Source organism: Trichosurus vulpecula, chromosome 7, assembly GCF_011100635.1.
Source record: "Trichosurus vulpecula isolate mTriVul1 chromosome 7, mTriVul1.pri, whole genome shotgun sequence".
Classification (NCBI taxonomy): Eukaryota; Metazoa; Chordata; class Mammalia; order Diprotodontia; family Phalangeridae; genus Trichosurus; species Trichosurus vulpecula.
In genome coordinates this window covers 96,520,268-96,538,803 of record NC_050579.1, presented here as the reverse complement: position 1 = coordinate 96,538,803, position 18,536 = coordinate 96,520,268, and the positions used below count along the sequence as shown (strand labels likewise).

The window sequence follows — 18,536 nt, the reverse complement described above, 5'->3', positions numbered from 1 at the left end:
CACCCTAGAGAGACTGCATAGTGTAGTGGGTTGGTCATTTGGAGACCTAGCTCCCGGGCTCAAGCTGTACTTCTGAGTTGCTGTAGGACTTTCAGTAAGTCCATTCCCCTCTCTGGGTCTGTTTCCTTGAGTCTCAAGGGAAGAGGCTGGATTAGATGATTTCTGAGGTCTGTTCCAGCTCACACGTTGTGTGTACGTAGGACTTAGTGGTGGAAAGAGCACTGGTTTTGGAGTCAGAGGTTTGGATCCCAGCCCTGCCACATACTTCCTGTGTGACCTTGAGCAAATCATTCACCTGACCCCTTTGGCCTTCACTTTCCACAGTTTTAAAATGAGGTGGTTGGACTACACAGTCTGTGAGTCCCCCTTGAGCTGTAAACCTATGGTCCCGTGTGATCCTAGATGTAGCCCAGCAAAGGCAAAGTATTTTGGAACTACCTAGCTACAGACCAACAATATGCTTCTGTTAATGTTCCCCAAGATTACATTAGCATTTGCGGGGAGCTGCTTTATTACATTGTTTACTATTATTGAGGTTGAAACCCAGCAGACAAGAGCTCATTAACCATATCCTTCAGTTCTTTTAGTAGTCTGGGATGTAGCTCGTCCAGGTCTGGTGACAGTTTGAGGGCAGTTGGGTGCTCTCTTTCCATCTCCCCACTTCTCTTGGGTTTCAGTTTTCTTTGAACCATTTTTGTTTAGTCCTTTTCAGTCTAGAAGTCATTTTACTTAGTAAAAAACCAGAAATGAAGTAAGAATTGAATTAATTGTGTTTTCACTCCATTATCACTGTCCCATTTACCTTTATCTGTGGGGCTTATCACATTCTTTGTCTCCCTCTTGTCCCTAACTTAGCTTAAGCTTTACGTAGCTTAGCTTCAGTTTTAAAGTAGAAAAATGTAAATTAATTGCCACAAGGAGAACAAAAGATCTCAGAAAGTACTTTAGTGCTTTCTTGCCAAACTGAGAAAGATGGGTGCTAAAGGCATCATTGGGATAACGTATACGCTTTTTTGGTAAAAGCTTTTGAAGGAGGGAAAGAGATGATTATGAGCAGTACCATCTCATAAAGCAGAGAAAAGCCCTGCAGAGTAAAGCCAGTTTAAAGAAAGCTTGGCAAGATATCCAGCTAAATAAGATTATCCCAGGGGAACTCAAGGGTGAAAATGGAAGGACTTCAGACAGAAGAAGAGATTTGCAAAAGTCATTATAACAAACTGTTTTCTCCATCACAGACCATGGAACTGCCACATTTGGGTCCTAATATCACAGTGCTACACATACTTATAGAAGAGATAGAACTGGCATTGCAGAGAACAGAGATGGGGGAAGCAGCTGAACTGGACCAAATAGTGGTCAAGAGATCTGTGCTTGAGGTAGAACAGTTGTGAGAGCATCAAGAAACTAATACATGAAGTCTCAGATGGGCAAATAACACTCAGACCTTATTAATATGGGAAGAAAAAGGAGGTGACTAAATATAGCTACCAACTGCTATGCCTACTTTTCCATCTAAACAAAGTCTATGAGAGTTGTCTATATACCAATCGAAGGCATCTTCAATGAGGATATTTATATGGAATAAGCAGGCTTTCATAAGCAGTATTCTGAGCAAGGGACCATGTTGTTACCATTTCACAATTAACTAAAAGATGCAGAAGAATATAAGGTCCCAATGTGCTTATTATTTGTTATGATTCAAAAGCATTTGATATGGGAAAAGAAAGTGCCACCTAGGCTCTTTAACAGCAAGTTATCTTGTTGTATGTAAACATCATTTAAGATTTCTTGTAAGATATAATCCCAGAAAAAAACCCATTCAACATCACTGATAATAAACATCAGATGAGGAGTAAGCACGCAGATGTATGCTTGCCAGAGATATTCACCACTATGACGGAGAAGACTCAGTGAAGAATTCAAGTAGAAGACAGATTCTCTATGGATGGTAAAGTCCTCTAGACACGCTTATTTGTGAATGACATTATTCTGGGCCTTGATGCAGTTAGTGTATTGCAGAGCCGCCTGCAAGAGCTCTACAGTCAGACCTAGCTATATATATTGTAAGCTCCTTGAGAAGAAGGACTGTTTCACTTTTGTCTTTGTATCAGAGGAGTTTGGCTTGTCTCTCCACTCAGCAAAGACCAAGTGGATGAAGAATATTGCCCACATTTCAGCATTCATTTGGATAGGCACACCATGAAGCTTGCCCATCAGGAGATACGTATGGGATAGACGATACAGATGGACAGTGAGTTGGATCCATAGTTGAAGAGGAGGGAGAATAGACTGGATTGCCCTCGGGAAATTGCAAAACTTCCTTATTCCTTGCCATTAAAACAAAAGCCTGCTGTTTGAATATCAACATTCTTCTGGTACTACAACATGGTGGCTAGACATGGAATATAGTTATCCAGTGGAAAAGTGTACGGTGAGTGTGAGCAGGCTCCAACACAAGCACTGAGGAGCTCCGGAGAACAAGACTAAAAGATATCGTCAAGTATGAGAGACAATAAGGATCGGTCATGTGGCAGTGAAAGATGGGCGGTGGACAGCCAGAGTGTTGCATAGCACTCTCACAATGTCAAGAGAAAGCGAGAAAGGTTTCTGGTTGTGGCAGACTTGGGAGAGACTGGTGACTCGGATTTGGATCTGCACCTTAAGAGGGAGCTCCTGAGTGCTTTTGTTACTGCCTTTATGCAGTCGTGCTTTCACTGGGGCCAGTCCTCAGTCGCTTAGCTGCCATAATCTATACCTGATTTTTAAAAAATATGATTTAGTTGGTGTTCATCCACATATTTTTCTTAAGTTAGATTTTCCCTTTCTCCTCTTGATGAGAATCACTTGTATTTCTGTCTTCAAAATTTCATTCTTGAGAGCTTCCCATGCTGGGTCAACCTACCTGGAGAATTTTTAGGCCACAGAATCCTATCTAGCCTTTCTCTGAACATTTCAAAATGTCTTCTAATAAAATGCTGGATATGTGTTAGATTATGCCTAGCTTTCCATTCCTTCTCTATCACAAACCCCAAATGACATCCCTCAAGATTCCTACCACTTCTACTTCAACAACTAGTTTCTCCTTATTGGTCAGTATCAGGTCCGTTTTCACAAAATTAGATTTTTTTTTAAAAGGTCACTTCATAAAAAATTCTTATACCCATCCTTTTCAACAAGTGAGCTACTTTGATAATAGCTTAGTTTGCTCATTCACAAAGCCAGAAGGTGAACCATTTTCATTGATCCTGTTGGCAATGTGGGAGATGGTATAGGTTCAGGCTTGTTAAGGTCAGGAGGACCAACTTGTTATAAGACATTTACTCTTTAAAAGTAGTCCAAAGTGGAGAAGCTTCTGCCAAGTGCTTTGAGCATTTGGAGGTATTCTAAAGGAGGCATTTTGAAAATGCCTAAACTGAGGCAGGCTCTAGATCTGTTCATCTTCGCCTTTCCTGCAGGAGCCCAATTGCTGCTTCTTCATGAGAACTGCTTGGGGAGCCCTATAGATGGCTGTCTTGAGAGGCAAGGTGGCTCAATTAACTGAGGAATACCATGTAATACTGGCCCTGCCATTTAGCATCTGGGCTTTTGAGCAAATAGCCCGTCTTCCTTTCTTTGCCTGTTCCATCTCTGAATCAGGAATAATGTTATCAGCCTGCCTCAGGAGGGAGATGGTGAGGGCTGATTATTTTGTTCCAAGTGATTTATGTTCGTTACATTTCAGCTTCTGACTGTGTCCTTACGATAGCTATTTGTGACCTGTCTCGTTAGGGGGGCCCATTAGCAATGATTTCACCATCGTTATCTCCATTGTCAGTTGATTACTCCAGGGGATGACAGTACTTCATTTATCCCAGGACGAAACTCAGCGAGGTCTTAGTCTGGTACTCAAACCATCGATTGATTCAGGAGGCTAGAACAATGACAGGGCACAGTGCCTCTCAGAAAAGAATGACAGCTGTAACAAGCACCATGACTGATAAGATGTGAGCAAAGATGTGTCTCTTTTTAGCAGTTAACCTGAGCTGTTGGTCTGGTTTGCAGTGCCTGTTTGCACATTCCCTCCGGAAATTCTCCATGAGAGACTGGGGAATTGAACAAAAATGGATGTCCATATTGTTGCCCCTGCTACTGCTCTATAATGGTGGGTACCTTCTCCCCCTCCCCCATTTCTATAACTCACTTCAACAAATCTCATAGAACCTACCATCCTAAGATTTAGCATTGGAAGGTCCCTTTAGAGGTCATTTAATCTCCTACCTTTTAATACCAACTCATGGGCTCAGAAATAAGATGTTCATCTTATGGTTACCCAGCCTGAATCCCTGATGTGCTGCCTCTTAGTGGTTCATGTTTAGCACGACATGTAGCTAGTAGTTATTATCCTTAACAAATGAGTGACATTTTTGGTAGTTAAAATTTGGAAGAGCTACAGACACAGCAGTTCTAGGAATTTTTGCTGAAGGTAGCCAAATGCTGCTGTCTGCTCTTCATTACCTGCTCCAAAATTGGTGTGCTCCCGGTGCAGACAGCATTCTGGATTCCCATGCCTGCAGCGGGGATCCAATGGCGACAGCATACGGCACTCAGTGATTATTGCTAGAACAATCTGTTAATTTGCTTTCAGGTTTTTTAAAAAAAAAAAACCAGAGCCTTTGGATCAGCCTTGGGGGGAAAAAGGAGGTGATGAATTTTCCCCACCCTCCTCTTGCCTTCTTAATAATGATCAGAGAAAGCAGTATGGTTTACGTGGAGCTATGTGGCCTTGGGCAAGTCACTTCTCCATGCCTCAGTTTCTCAATCTGTAAAATGAGGGTAATAAAACTTTTCATTGCCTGCTTTACCTCTGGGTCATTATGAAGAAAGTGCTTTGTAAAGCACTTTATAAATGTGAGTTATTACTAGCCCTTTTGTAGTAATGTATTTGAATATTATCTTCCAGATCCATTCTTCCCCCTCTCCTTCCTGGTGAACAGTTGGTTTCCTGGCATGCTGGATGACCTCTTCCAGTCTGTGTTCCTCTGTGCGTTGTTACTCTTCTGGCTGTGTGTCTATCATGGGATCCGGGTACAGGTGAGCAGAGGACAGTCAGCTATTCTGCAGGAAGCTGTAAAAAGTCAGCCATTCATTGCTTTCCTACTGCTAAGGTGGTAGCATTTCCACAGTGGCCTTTTTTTCTGTCTTGCTCTGGGCTGCCCTAGCTTTTCAAGGACAAGTACATCTACAGGGACAGTCCAGTCCTCTGCTTAATGCTCTGTACAAACTATATGAATGTTAAATCATAATAATCTAAAATTACCTAAAGGCAAGTCTTTGCTGCAATTAATATCACTAATAAGAGTTTCTCTTCTTTCTTTTTGTCTCAATAGGGAGAAAGAAAATGTTTAACATTCTATTTTCCTAAATTCTTTATTGTTGGACTACTGTGGTTGGCGTCTGTCACATTAGGAATTTGGCAAACGTGAGTAATTTCATTGTGTACTAAATGCAATGCCCAAAAGCCCTTGAGAAAGGAAGACAGCCATCATAAAAATCTGTAGTCTCTTCATATGTTGAAAGGTCATCTAAGAGGAACCTGCTGGAATACATTTTATATCTGTACTAAGAAGTGACTGTTTTATTCTCAGAACTAAAGGGATATATAGGAGGTGGTGGTAGCCAGAGATGGAGAAGACCTGCTTCATTTTGGGTTTCTCTGACTGTACAAGCAAAATGCTTTATTTTAGAAAAGATGTGAAACTGGTCCCATGTTAGTTACTCATGTATTTAGCATTGCCTTGTTTGTTGTATCTTTAGCCCTTCTTCCAGTCAGATTACCGTGGATGTTCTTTGTCAGTATTTATGCTCTCCTGCAAACATAGTATAACCATGGGGTTCCTTTTTTAACTTGGGTGCTAGAGATGCTCAGGTAGTTGCTAGGTTGTAGAGCGTGCTTTGGCCAATGTTGTGTCCAATGCAATGTCATAGCAAGTGATGTTACAGAGTTCTAAGCTCATCCTCACTGTTCACTCCCTTTTAGTTCTTGTTTGTCTATAAGATCATTATTGTTAGCCAGTTATTCTAGACCTTTACTCTGGTTAGTCATTTTTCTTTATGGTCTTTTATCCTTCAGTGCTACTGTGTAGCTGGACACATCTTTTGGGGGGAAAGGACACCAACATTGTCAAAGGGTGTCTGTGGAAGAATTGTCAAATATAGGACTTGCAGATGAAACAGTCTTTAAATTGGAAACTTTAGTAAGAAAATGCTACATTTCTCACTGAGAGCCATATTCTGCCATTGACTGCAGAGCACCAATTGTGTGAACTTATCCTGAGTTAACAAAATTGCTTTTTTTTTTTTTTAAATGTAAGGCATGAGGTTAGGATTTCTGGAAAACTTGGGATTGCTTTTAAAAAGTTTTAAATTTGTTGATGGTGTTTTTTTAAAAATAAGATAACTTTTAAAATATTTATTTTTTCCTCAATTAAATGTTAAAACAGTTTTTAACATTTTTTGAAAGTTTTGAGTTACAAACTCTATTCCTCCTTCCATCCTTTCCCTCCTCCCTAAGATGGTAAGTAATAGTGTACAACATTTCGATATTAGTCATTTTGTACAAGAAGACTCGAGTAAGAAAGAAGGAAAGAAAGTGAAAAGTAGCATGCTTCAGTCCATATTCAGACGGTGTCAGTTCTTTCTCTGGAAGCAGAGAGCATGCTTCATCTAAATCCTTTGGGATTGTCTTGGATCGTTGTATTGCTGAGAAGAGCTAAGTCACTTACAGTTCTTCATTGCACAGTATTGCTATTACTGTGTACAATGTTCTTCTGGTTCTGTTCACTTCACTTTATAGCAATTCATATATGTCTTTCCAGGTTTTTCTGAAATCAGCCTGCTTGTCATTTCTTATAGTACAATAACTTTCCATCACAATCATATGTTACAGCTTGTTTAGCCATTCCCCAATTGATGAACATCCTCTCAATTTCTAATACATAGCCACCACAAAAAGAGCTGCTATAAATACTTTTGTACAAATAGGTCTTTTTCCCTTTTTCTTATGTCTTTGGGATGTAGACCCAGCAGTGGTATTGCTGGATCAAAGGGTATGCACAGTTTTATAGCACTTTGGGCATAGTTCCAAATTGCCCTCCTGAATGGTTGGATCAGTTCACAAATCCACCAACAGTCCATTAATGTCCCGGTTTTCCCACATCCCCTCCAACATTTATCATTTTCCTTTTTTGTCATATTAGCCAGCCATAATCAGACACTTATTAAAAGTGAATAATCGAGGGCAAAGGTATATATTAATGTCTGATCTTTGATACTTTTTTTTTGTTAGGGTAAATGAATTACATGACCCAATGTACCAGTATAGAGTCGACACTGGCAATTTTCAGGTAAGTGTTTGTGAAATCAGTTTATAAAGTAGTGTTTGAATTGTATACTTTTTTTCTTTTTTCTTTCTTTTTTTTTTTTTTGGAGGGGGGAAGGCAGGGCAATTGGGGTTAAGTGACTTGCCCAAGTTCACCCAGCTAGTAAGTGTATCAAGTGTCTGAGGCTGCATTTGAAGTCAGGTCCTCCTGATTCCAGGGCTGGTGCTCTACTCACTGTGCCACCTAGCTGCCCCTGGAATTGTATTATTTTAAATCGGTCTTTTGGAACTGGGTCATTTAATATCTAGAAGGGTTAAGGAAAGTTTTGAAATTGGAAACTTCCTGAGAAAAGTGTGCAAGAAATATCATCCTTCACCTGGGCTTTTCATTTCCCAGAATTCTTGATAGGTTGTTCCTGATCTGCCAAGAAAGAGAAAAAAAATTGTTTGTATTCTTACCCAGTCATAGCCAACTTAAAAGCAAGCTTTGTTTTATTGTTCATTGAATCAGTTGTTTAGTTGGGTGGAAAGGTAGGTATCTATGATTTGGTGATTCTTCATGTTGTCTGTTGGTAGCTAGGTTTCTGACACTCATTTCTTCCTTTTGGGTATATAAACAGAGCTGGGCTGTTCCTCGGTGACCCTAACTCTTCTACTTCAATCCATTTTCCATTTTATTGCCAAAGGGATTTTCCTAAAGCCCAGGTCTGAACTTGGCCTCGCCCCATACTCTCACACTGTATGCTCAAGTGGCTTCCTAGTAACTCCAGGAACAACTCTAAAGCCCTCTGTTTAGCATTTAAACCCTTCACACCTGCTCCCTTCCTGCCTGTCCACTTTCCTTAACACCTTTCTCCCTTCCACACTCTCCAGTCCAGCTATGTTAGCCTACTTGCACAAAGTGTTCTGTCTCTGGACTCTGCCGTTTCACTGTCCCCCATTCCTGGAATGTTCTCCCTCTGCAACTCCTCCTGTTGCTTCCCTGTCACTTCAAGACTCAGCTCAAATCCCACCTCCTGCAGCAGGTCTCTCCTGGTTCCTTCTGCTGCTAGCACCATCCCTCTGAGATTGTTTTCCGTCTATTCTGTGCGCTTCTTGTGTGTATGTGGTTATTTAGATATCGTTTCCCTCATTAGAATGTGAGCTCTTTGAGGGTGGGGAAAATGTTTTTGGCTTTCTTTGTACTCCCAATACTTAGCCCAGTGCCTGGCACATAGGAAGCATTTAATAAATGCTTGTTGACTGACTAATCATAATTTTAATTACCAAACTTGGGGCCAGAGAAGAAATGTTAGGAGGGACAGCTATTACATTGGAGAACAGAGACACTCCAAAAAGATTCTGATAAGTCCAAAGGTTGGGCCCAGTGTAATAAAATGAAATTTAATAGGAATAGTCATGTAAAGTCTAACCTTTGGTTAAAAAAACAACTTCTGAGTAGATGATGGAGAAAGAAATCAGTTCATCCAAAAAGGGGGTTTTCGTGAACTACAAGGTCAGTATAAGGCAATTTAGCCAAAATCTCTAATGTGATTTCAGTACGTATTAAGAAAGGCAGAGAGCATCTATGATGGAGGAGAGGTGATAGTCCTGTAGTACTTTGTTCTGATCATAACACACCTAGAATATCGCATTCAGTCCTAGGTGCCATGTTTTTGGAAGGGCAAAGATAAACTAGAGAACATTCAGAAGAAAGCAGCTGGAATGTTGAAGAGCCTTGAGATGATACCAAGTGAAGATTAGTTGAAGGAATTGGGATTGTTTCACCTGAAAAATAGAAGATACAAGGGGAACATGACAGCTGGGTTCAAGTATTTGAAGGCTGTCAAGAGCAAGAGGGATTAAATTAAATTCCGTGTAAGTGGAACGTGCTTCCTTGGAAGGGAGTGTGTTCTTCCTCATTGGAGGTCTTCAAGCAAACGCCAGCTGACTTCTGTCTGGGGTGTTGGAGAAGTGGGGTTTTGTTCAGGTAGGAGTTGGACTATGGTCTCTGAGCCTCTTCCACTTTGAGAAGATTCTGTGATTGAGAGGTGTGTGGAGACTTCATTGAAAGATGAGTTTATTTGAAAAATTGGTATGAGCCTTCCTGTACCAGGACCTTAGCCCAGTAATGGGTCACATGAGGTCTTTGGCAACCAGAACTCATACGCTTGAAGAGAGAATTTTGCTTTATATTTTATAGAGTATGCTCTTCCATTGCCTAGTAGAAAGGAGGCTGTACTTATGAGTCAAGAGATTTGAATTCAGATCTGTTCTGTGGTGTTAGCTGTGTGACCATTGGTAAGACACTGAACTTCTCTGATGCCCATTTTTAAAATCTGCAAATGGGGGTAGTGATATACATACTACCTTTCTCAAGGAGGTGATTCTGAAGAAAGCACTTTGTAAACTTTGAAGAGTTAATCAAGGCTATGATTTTCTTGCCACTCGGGCTGCAGTGGAAAAGCGAGCCACTAGGGGGCTTCAGAGTCACTCACTGGTCCCTTGCCAAAGTTTCCTGGTGATGTGTGTCCTTCTTGCTTCTGAAGCACTTGACAGGTCTCTTATCATATTGATGACGCCAGAGCTCCTGAGCACTCTTCGGAACCCATCCCCCAAATAGCACTTCTGGTAGTGGAGTCTAGCCTTTTCAGAAGAAGACCATAGAATGTTCAAGTTGGAAAGATCCTAGAAGGAAAGGGAGGAGAGGAGGCATTTATGAAGCGTGCGCCATGTGCCAGGCCCTAAGCCAGGTGTTTTCAGCTTTTATCTCATTTTATCCTCCCAACAATTTTGAGAGGTAGGTGCTATTATCATCTCCACTTTACAGATGAGGAAACTGAGGCACGCAGAGGCTGAGTGACTTGTCTAGGGTCATACAGTCAGTGTCCGAGGATGGATTCGAACCCGGGTCTTCCTGAGTCCAGGCCTTTATCACTGAGCCACCTAGTTGCCTCCTTAGGGATTAGCTTACTTGATGGGTGAGGAATTTGAAGTCCAGATAAGTTAAGTGATTTATGAAAGACCACACGGCTACTTATTGTGAGTGCCAAGACCAGAACTGTGGTTACCTCCTCCTGGGCAACTAGGTGGTGCAGTAGACAGAGCCTGGAGTCAGAATTTCTGAGGTCAGATCCAGCCTCAGATACTTACTAGCTGCGTGACCCTGGGCAAGTCTCTTAACTTTCTGTCTGCCTCGGTTTCCTCACCTGTAAAATGAGGATAATAACAGCACCTCCCTCCCAGGGTTGTTGCGAGGATCAGATGTGATAGGCTTTGTAAAGCATTTAGCACAGCCCTGGCACATAGCAAGCACTTAACGGATCCTTCCTTCTCTCTTCCTTTCTCCTTCCCTGCCTCCTCCCTCCTTCCCTCCCAACTCCCAGTCCAGTGTTCTTTCTGTCATGCAGTAAAGTCGTTCTTACAAACAAGGCAAAGAACCAAGATACCTAGTCTGTCCTAAGGGAGTTGTCCCCTATTTGATAAAGGTAGTGCCCGCATGCCTGTGATAATGTTTGGCCGTAGTTACTGGACTGAGACCACTGAGATTCATCTTAATCCCCAGGAAGTATGCCCTATACAAATCCTTCTTACATCCTAGGCTTTCTTCCCTCTATTTCCTTACCAGCTGGAGGCCTGTATCCCCCGTGGCCATCCTAGTAATTTGTCCTCACTGGAGGGAGAGTTTCAGAACCAGGACACCCCTCTTTGTCCATAAACCCCCAGCATCCCCCAGATCATTCCCCTTGTGGCATGACCAGCCACTTCCTTCCCCTCCAACCAGGTGAAGTGGCTGTCATAGGAACCATAATTACAATATCTGGTGTTTTTGTAGAGTCATAAGATTTGCAGAGTACATTGTGTACGATGTCTCATTTGATCATCCCAACAATTCCATGAGGCAAGTTAATGATCCCCATTTCTCAGATGAGGAAATCGAGGCCCAGAAAGAGGTGAAATAAGTTGCCCATGGTCACAGAGTTCCTAAGGAGTTAGGATTCCAATTCATATTTCTTTTCACAACAAGTCAAGTGCTCTTTTTGCTCTGCTACCATGTGAGAGTGTAGCTCTCACAGTCTTGGGCTTCTGGTGGAAGGCCAGATGGTAGATCTTCTGTCTTAGAGACAATTCCATGTCCAGCAACAGGGACCCCGTACACCGTGGTGCCCTGGACAACATCTCCATCCCCTAAGAATTGGCCACTAGGTTGCTTGGGGCCCCAGGGGTTCGGTCTTCCCTTGGTGTGGCCTAGACTATCACATCCTGTCAGAGAGGCCTCTCCATTTGGCTGCACATGAGCATCCTCAGCAGCCGTCAGTCATCATCAGCATCATTTATGTGCCCATGGTGTATGTGGCGCAATGCTTGCTTTGTTTTTGTTTTGAGGTGGGAAGGAAGGAGATATATAAATGGTCTAAGGAAAGGCACCCATTGCACTGAGTGGTTGGAAGTGTGTCAGTAGTGAGTTGTGAGTGGAGAAAGGAGGTGCCGAGCGTTAGGAAGGAGAACAGTGAGACCAGGGAGATAGGCTGGAAGCTCTTCTTCTGCCCTTTGTCCGCTCTGCCTTTTTAACGCTTCTCAGTAGCACCTGGCCTAGTAATGGTTGAAATCCTGTATTTGCTGTATGTCAGCCAAGCGTTTGAGGTTTCACTTTCTTACCTAAGGCATGTAGAATCTATTAGTTTAGGGTTCTCAGCTTCATCCACTGCTCACTAAATCCAGAGCGCTTTGGCTCTGCTTCCTGTCTGCTTCTTTCTAAGGCTGCTAATGATGCACAAAATGCCCAGCATCTGGAAACATACCTTTTGGTGGCTCTGCCCAGTTAGCATGGGAGGGAAGCATGACATGATTTGCCAAAGGCCATGCGGGAAACTCAGGCAGCACCCCAATATAGGGTCATTATTTTTGGTAGTTCGCCCTTGGACATTCTAATGCCAATTTTATTGTAATGAACAGGAAGTTGTGAGGCATGGGTTCTGTTCACAGAACTGTGTGACCTTGGGCGTGCATAAAATGAAGAGGTTGGCCTGGATGACCTCTGAGGCGCCCAAATCTATTATCCTGCTCTCCCTTCTGAGCATCATAATATTTGGTAATCATGTGATCCTGTTCTGTGAAAATGTGATTACGCTCCTGGTGCTAGGGACAGCATCAGAAGAAGAATCACCCGAGGTTGATATGTTTAAATGACGCTTCTGTCTTGTTTGCTTCCAGGGGATGAAAGTTTTTTTCCTGGTGGTAGCTGGCATGTATATTTTATACCTTTTGTTCTTGATTGTGAGGGCATGCTCAGAACTTCGCCATATGCCTTATGTTGGTAAGTGACACTTCTCCCAAGCTCCTAAGATTGTGCCTGGTGAAGTTAATGGTTGCCCAGATGGATGCAGGGTTTTCCTGGGGCCTCTGTGAGTGCTCCTAACCTTACCATGAGCAAGACACATGGGTTAGATTACCGTAGCTTCTAGGAAACCCTCAGAGTTCTAGACAGTGCCCAGTTATGAAGCACAGGAGGGGTCCAGAGGAAGCCCTTCTGGCTTGAGGAGGCCTGGACAGGCCTTTTTGGACTGATGCTTTTTAAAACAGTCATTGTGACCATTTAAAGTCTGCTACTGCTGCTGTAGCAGAGTGCTGATAGAGTGCTGGGGCCATTTCCAAGCTTCTGCTGTTTAGGACCAGCCAAGGCTTCCTTCACTTGGATCTTTGCCAAACTCACCTAAGACCCTCTTCAGGCACAGCTGATGTATTGCCTTTATAAACCTTAAAGTGCAGTGTAAAGTTGAGCTGTTATTCTTGAGTAACATCCTTTCTGGACTTCAGAGGAAGGGGCCCAAATTAGGAGAGTTTGTCTTGAAAAAGTTTCCTTCGGATGGGGGAATGTTTACTGCTAAGATTGTTTTAATTGTCATTTTTTGATTTGTCATTTCCAGATCTCAGGTTAAAATTCTTGACTGCATTGACTTTCGTAGTACTTGTCATTAGGTAAGGAAACCTTTTATCCAGAAACAAAAAATAACCAAAATCTTTGTCTTTCGTTTTTATTTTCTCCTTTTGAATAATGAATTTCAACATAGAAGTCCGAGCCCAGTATTCAAGGCTAAATGGTGTCTTACCCATCTGCTGGATAGAATGAATGTCAGTGTGTGCTGATGGACTTCCAAGTCCCTCATGCCAAGTGAGAGAGAGGAATGCCAGGTGCCAGGCAGGTGGGTGGTAGAGAGGGGAAGCCATTGCCCGCTGCCATCCATCTGGCAAAGCCAAGGACATTCACCTCCCTGGTGTCTGGAATGGTCGTGGGATGGGGTGTTTTCATTCACTAAATATTTCAGGAGTTACTCTCTATACCATAGAGAGTAGTGATTTTTCAGAGGATTCAGTCCCAGTAAACACATTGAACACTCCTAGCTCTTCAGGACTTTGCAGTTATGGTGATTTCTTTTGTATCATCAGCACTTACCATGGTGCTTGGCACATGAGAGGCACTCACTAATATGTTTTTCATCAGCTTATTCACCCTGAATATGACTTGTCACCATATGGTACATTGGGGGGAGGGGGAGGTAGAATGGGAAGGGCAGAACTGTGGTTTCTTCAGCATAGAGATATCCCAGTAAGGAATTTCCCTCCCTCAAAGCAGATGGGCTATTCTTTTAGAGAGTTGCCTTGGGCACTGAGAACTTTAGTGACTTGCCCAGGGTCACACAGCCAGTATGTGTCAAAGGCAAGACTTCAGCCCCACCTTCTATCACTAGGGCATGCTGTCTTATTATATGATACTTTTATATGACAAACATTCTGTCCCTGAAAATTACTTTTAAAAATCATTCCAGATTTTGGCTCGTTTTCTTGCCAGTGGTTCCCCCCGCTCAGAGTAGAGTACAGGAAAGAACAGTATAGTTTTCTGGTAGCTAGGATTCAAAGGAAGTGGATAATCACTTCTGAGTCCCTTGACCTCTCAAGGTAAAAGCCATTGCTTATAAAGACACCCATACGGGAGAGTGGGGCCTAGTGTTTTAGTGTGCCCTTCTATGTGTAATATGCAGTATAGAGTCATTTTGACTAAAGCAGTGTGGCCCCAGACAATTTGGGGCTTGAAAGATGTCAACAGAAATTATATTTCCCTTGGATGCTCCTTAGACAAAGAAGGATTGGGGAAATTTTGGAACACAATAGAGGAGTTTAAAGCCTTTTTCTATCCTGAAAATTGCGCTATGTAGTAAATACATAATGTCATATGTAATATTTTAGAGGATAAAGTATTATTCTCATTACAGTTTTTGCACAGAACCTCTCTTTGCTTCTTAGGGAACACTGGAGTAGAAAAGAATGAACTTTTCCCTCAAAATGAAATTTGAAACATTATCAGAGCTCTCTGTTGCACACGTATACACACACACACGCACACACTTTGATGGTGCCTTGAAAGATACATGATTTCCCTGGTGTGGATATTCCTTCCACCTCCATAAATTTGAACCTCTTCATGTTACTGTGACCAAAACATCATCCCCTGGTGCCCTACTTAGGTAGCAAGCCTCTCTGGGCTTGGCTAGTGTGATCCTCAGATATCATACTCAACATCTGTCCGTTCCTGGGCTTATAGGCTTGAGTAGAGCTTGTGCTCCTCTAGGTTGCCTCCCCCACACAATGAGATGCTAGTGGAGTAGGATCTTGTGGATATTTATTCATTTACAAGCGTTTACTAAACACCTACTATGGACAAGACACTAGGAATACAGAGTTTCTTCAGGCCTTCCCCCTCCCCCCCAGGGGCTTACAGTCTCCTGGGGAATGTGTCATGGACATAAATAAGCACAATGTGACAGAGATTAAAAGAGAAACCTAGACAAGAGCTCTAGAGAAATTTAAGAATGGAGAAGTCACTTTCAGCTGAGGAGAAGCAGAGAAAGATTTCAGTAGGCAGACTGTAGAGAATACATTGTGGTCATCGGAGATGATGGGCAAGAGTGCCTGGAGGTAGGGAAGTATAGGACAAGATTGGGGAACAGCCAGACATCCAGCATGCCCGGAACATAGGTTGTTCAGAGGAACCCAGCGCGGCCAAAAAGGTAATTGGGAACCACATTTTGAAAGCTGTTAAGTATTAGGCTGAGAATTTTGCATTTTTTGTCCTAGAGACAGTAGAGAATTGATGAAAGTTTTTGAGCAGGAAAGTGATAAGTCATCTAAGCAATAGAAGGATTACAGTGGCAGCTGCATAAAAGAATTATGAAGAGGAAGAGGCTGGAGGGCAGAGAGACCAGGCACTGGTCTTTTGGACCAGGACTGTTGTTATTACAACAATCCAAACAAGAAGTTGGGAGACCTTGAGCTAGGGTCGTGGCGGTGTGGTGGAGAGGAGATGATACATGCAAAAGGAATAGTGGCTTGGCTGCTGATAGAGCTGTCCAGGAGGTAGCCTCCTAATACCAAGTTTTCTCTCCTGAGCAGAGGCTGACTGTCATGTTGTAATAGATATTCTTTTTGGGGTATGAGTTGAATTAGAAGGGTGTTGAAGGTTCCTTCTAACTCTGAGATTCTTGATTATATGTAGGGAAGGAGGAAAGGCAAAAAAAACCAAAAGATAATTGAGGTTTTTTTGAGTGTAGTCAGTTGCAATCAACAGCAATAAGAAAGTTGGGAAGGTTAGGTGTTGAGGGAAGGAAGATGAATTTCATTTCAGATGTTGAAGGTTGAGGTGTTGGTAGAACATACAGGTGGATGTGTCCAGTGGGCAGCTGGTGAAGTAGGCCTGGAGGTCAGGGGAGATAATGAAGCTAGATATCTATAAATCCATCTGCAAAGAGGTGATAAATGAAACAATGGGAGTGGATAAAGTCATCTGAAGAGAGTGTATAGAGGAAAGTGAGATGAGAGCCATGGACAGATTCCTAGAAAACATGCAAAAGGTGGGGTGGTCAATGGTATATAGCATTCTAGTAAAACTGAGTAAGGACCATAGAATTTTGTAACTAAGAGGTCATCGATGACCTTTGAAAGTCATTTCAGTAGAGTAGTGGGGTCAAAAGCCAGATTTCAAGGGGTTGAAGAATGAGAGGGTGGTGAGGAAATAAAACAGAGAAAGGATGGGCAGGTGACTTTTTTTTTTCCAAGCAGTTTGGCAGTAAAGGGGAAATAAGATGTTAGAAGATAGCTTGGAAGGAGTAGCAGGATCAAGGAAGGGTTATTAGTATTAGAGAGACGTGAGAATGTTTGTAGGCAGTTAGGAAAGGAGCCAGTAGAAAAAGAAATTGAAAGATGTAAGGGAGCAAATAAATGGGTCAGTCTTGAAAGACACAAGAGTGGATAGGCTGGTGGGCACGAGTGAGGGATTAGTGTTGGCAGTGGAGACAGCCACCCTATCTTCCAGTGGAGGATACAAAGGAGAAAAGAGGCCTGGTAAGGATGGTTGTCGCGTGTTTTCCTGGGAGACTAAGACTGTTGGCCTCCATTTTAATAAAGTAGGAAGCAAGGTCATCTTCTAAGAGAGAAGCAGGTGATGTGTGAGGGAGAGGAAGAGAGGAGGGCATGACAGTATAGATAGGGATATCTGTCATGGAAAAGGGGGAAGGAAAAATTCTCATGTTAAAATATACTGATCAAAATGCATGCTAAAACTGCAGATGTGACAACTTGTGATTCCAATTCTTTACGTTTACTTGCCTGGTTTTCTTTTTTCTTCTTTTGCAGCATTGTTATACTCTATCTAAGGTTTGGATCGCAAGTGTTACAGGACAATTTTGTTGCTGAACTGTCAAATCGCTACCAGAATTATATCCTTTAAATTGAAAGTCCTTAAGTCTTCAGGACTTTGTTGTCGTTCCATTGTCTGCAGCTTATATTTGTGAGAATAGGAAAAAAAAATTTAAATAAAATTCTGGATTATCTGAGCTAATGGGGTACATAAATAGTGGACTAATTTGAGTCATGTCTGGTCTCGTTGCTGGATATCCTGAGGGTGGGGGAAGCTAGGTGGTTCAATGGATAGAGCACCAATCAGGAGTCAGGAAGACCTGAGTTTAAATCTGCGTGTAAACACTTGCTAGCTGTGTAACTCTGGGCAAGTCACTTAACCCCATTTGCCTCAGTTTCCTCATCTTTAAACTGAGATGGGGAAGAAGATGTCTCTGCCAAGAAAATCCCATATGAGGTCGTGAAGAGTTGGGCATGACTGAACAACTAAGTAATAACAACAGTCCTGAGCATTCCATATTTTTCCTTTATTATTCTAATGAAGGAATTTTAACATTTGTGGCCATCGTTAGCAATGTAAATCTAACTGTCTAGTGAAAGTGTTAGGCATGGGGATCAAACCTATGATTTCATTGGTTTAGGCAACTCCCAAACTAGAGAACTTTTGCCAGTACAAGGTTAGCACTTTCTGTGCAACTTAGAGCCTTGGAAAGTTGCCTAGAATATTGAGAGGTTCAGTGACTTGCCCAGAGTCACACAGCCAGGATGTGTCAGGGGCAGGACTTTCACTCAGGTTCCTGGCTCTCTGTCCAGGATGCCTTCTTGCTTCGCAAGGCTTAGTAACTGAATTTAAAGCTGTCAAAGCAGTTGGTGATAGATTCCAAGATAACTTGTTAATGTCTTTAAGGAGTAATGTTTTTGATGGTTGTATCTTTATTGTTTATTTCCACAGGAAACTGCAAGGGCTATTTGAGGTTATTAATTTAAGGACTTATCTTTTCCTAGAGTTCCATATCGTACATACATGCTGACTGCACTTCATTAAGAAGAGTTAGCTTAGAGTGCGCATCACAGCTTGGAAGGAGAAAACTCTGGAAATACTGTAGTACCCCTTGAACTGTATATTACTAACCTTGACTCATCTCACCAGCGGAATTCTTATCTTTCTATGGCCTTCTGAACTTTTATCTCTACACTTTAGCCTTTGTGTATTCACCATCTAAGAATGCACTCTATGGTGAGTGACCTCAGTTTCTAGGTTCTTGGCCAGGTAGCTGCATAGAAGTCAGCAGAAGCACCTGGATATTTCATTAGGCTAGCAATGAGAAGCTTTCTGGTTAAACAGAAATTTTTGTTAAATTTTTGTTAATTTTGTATTTTGTTAATTTTTTCCAGAGTCACAGTTGAAAGATAATCCAGCCTTTTCCATGCTTAATGACTCTGATGATGATGTGATTTATGGGTAAGGTATTTTTCTCTTGTGAAATAACAGCATTGGACATTGCGATCC

General features: G+C 42.2%; 1 protein-coding gene across 4 annotated transcripts in view; it reads left to right on the top strand.

Moving 5' to 3' along the window:
• Window positions 1–18,536, top strand: part of TMEM181 (transmembrane protein 181) — a 102,922-nt gene that overhangs the window by 80,132 nt on the left and 4,254 nt on the right. For all 4 annotated transcript variants that reach the window (XM_036766570.1, XM_036766568.1, XM_036766567.1 and 1 more), the window contains 9 exons: window positions 4,042–4,141; window positions 4,940–5,070; window positions 5,367–5,458; window positions 7,325–7,382; window positions 12,551–12,653; window positions 13,264–13,315; window positions 17,024–17,106; window positions 18,174–18,263; window positions 18,422–18,488. In XM_036766570.1, coding sequence (XP_036622465.1) covers window positions 4,042–4,141; window positions 4,940–5,070; window positions 5,367–5,458; window positions 7,325–7,382; window positions 12,551–12,653; window positions 13,264–13,315; window positions 17,024–17,106; window positions 18,174–18,263; window positions 18,422–18,488 — 776 coding nt within the window. The remainder of the gene's footprint in view (window positions 1–4,041; window positions 4,142–4,939; window positions 5,071–5,366; window positions 5,459–7,324; window positions 7,383–12,550; window positions 12,654–13,263; window positions 13,316–17,023; window positions 17,107–18,173; window positions 18,264–18,421; window positions 18,489–18,536) is intronic.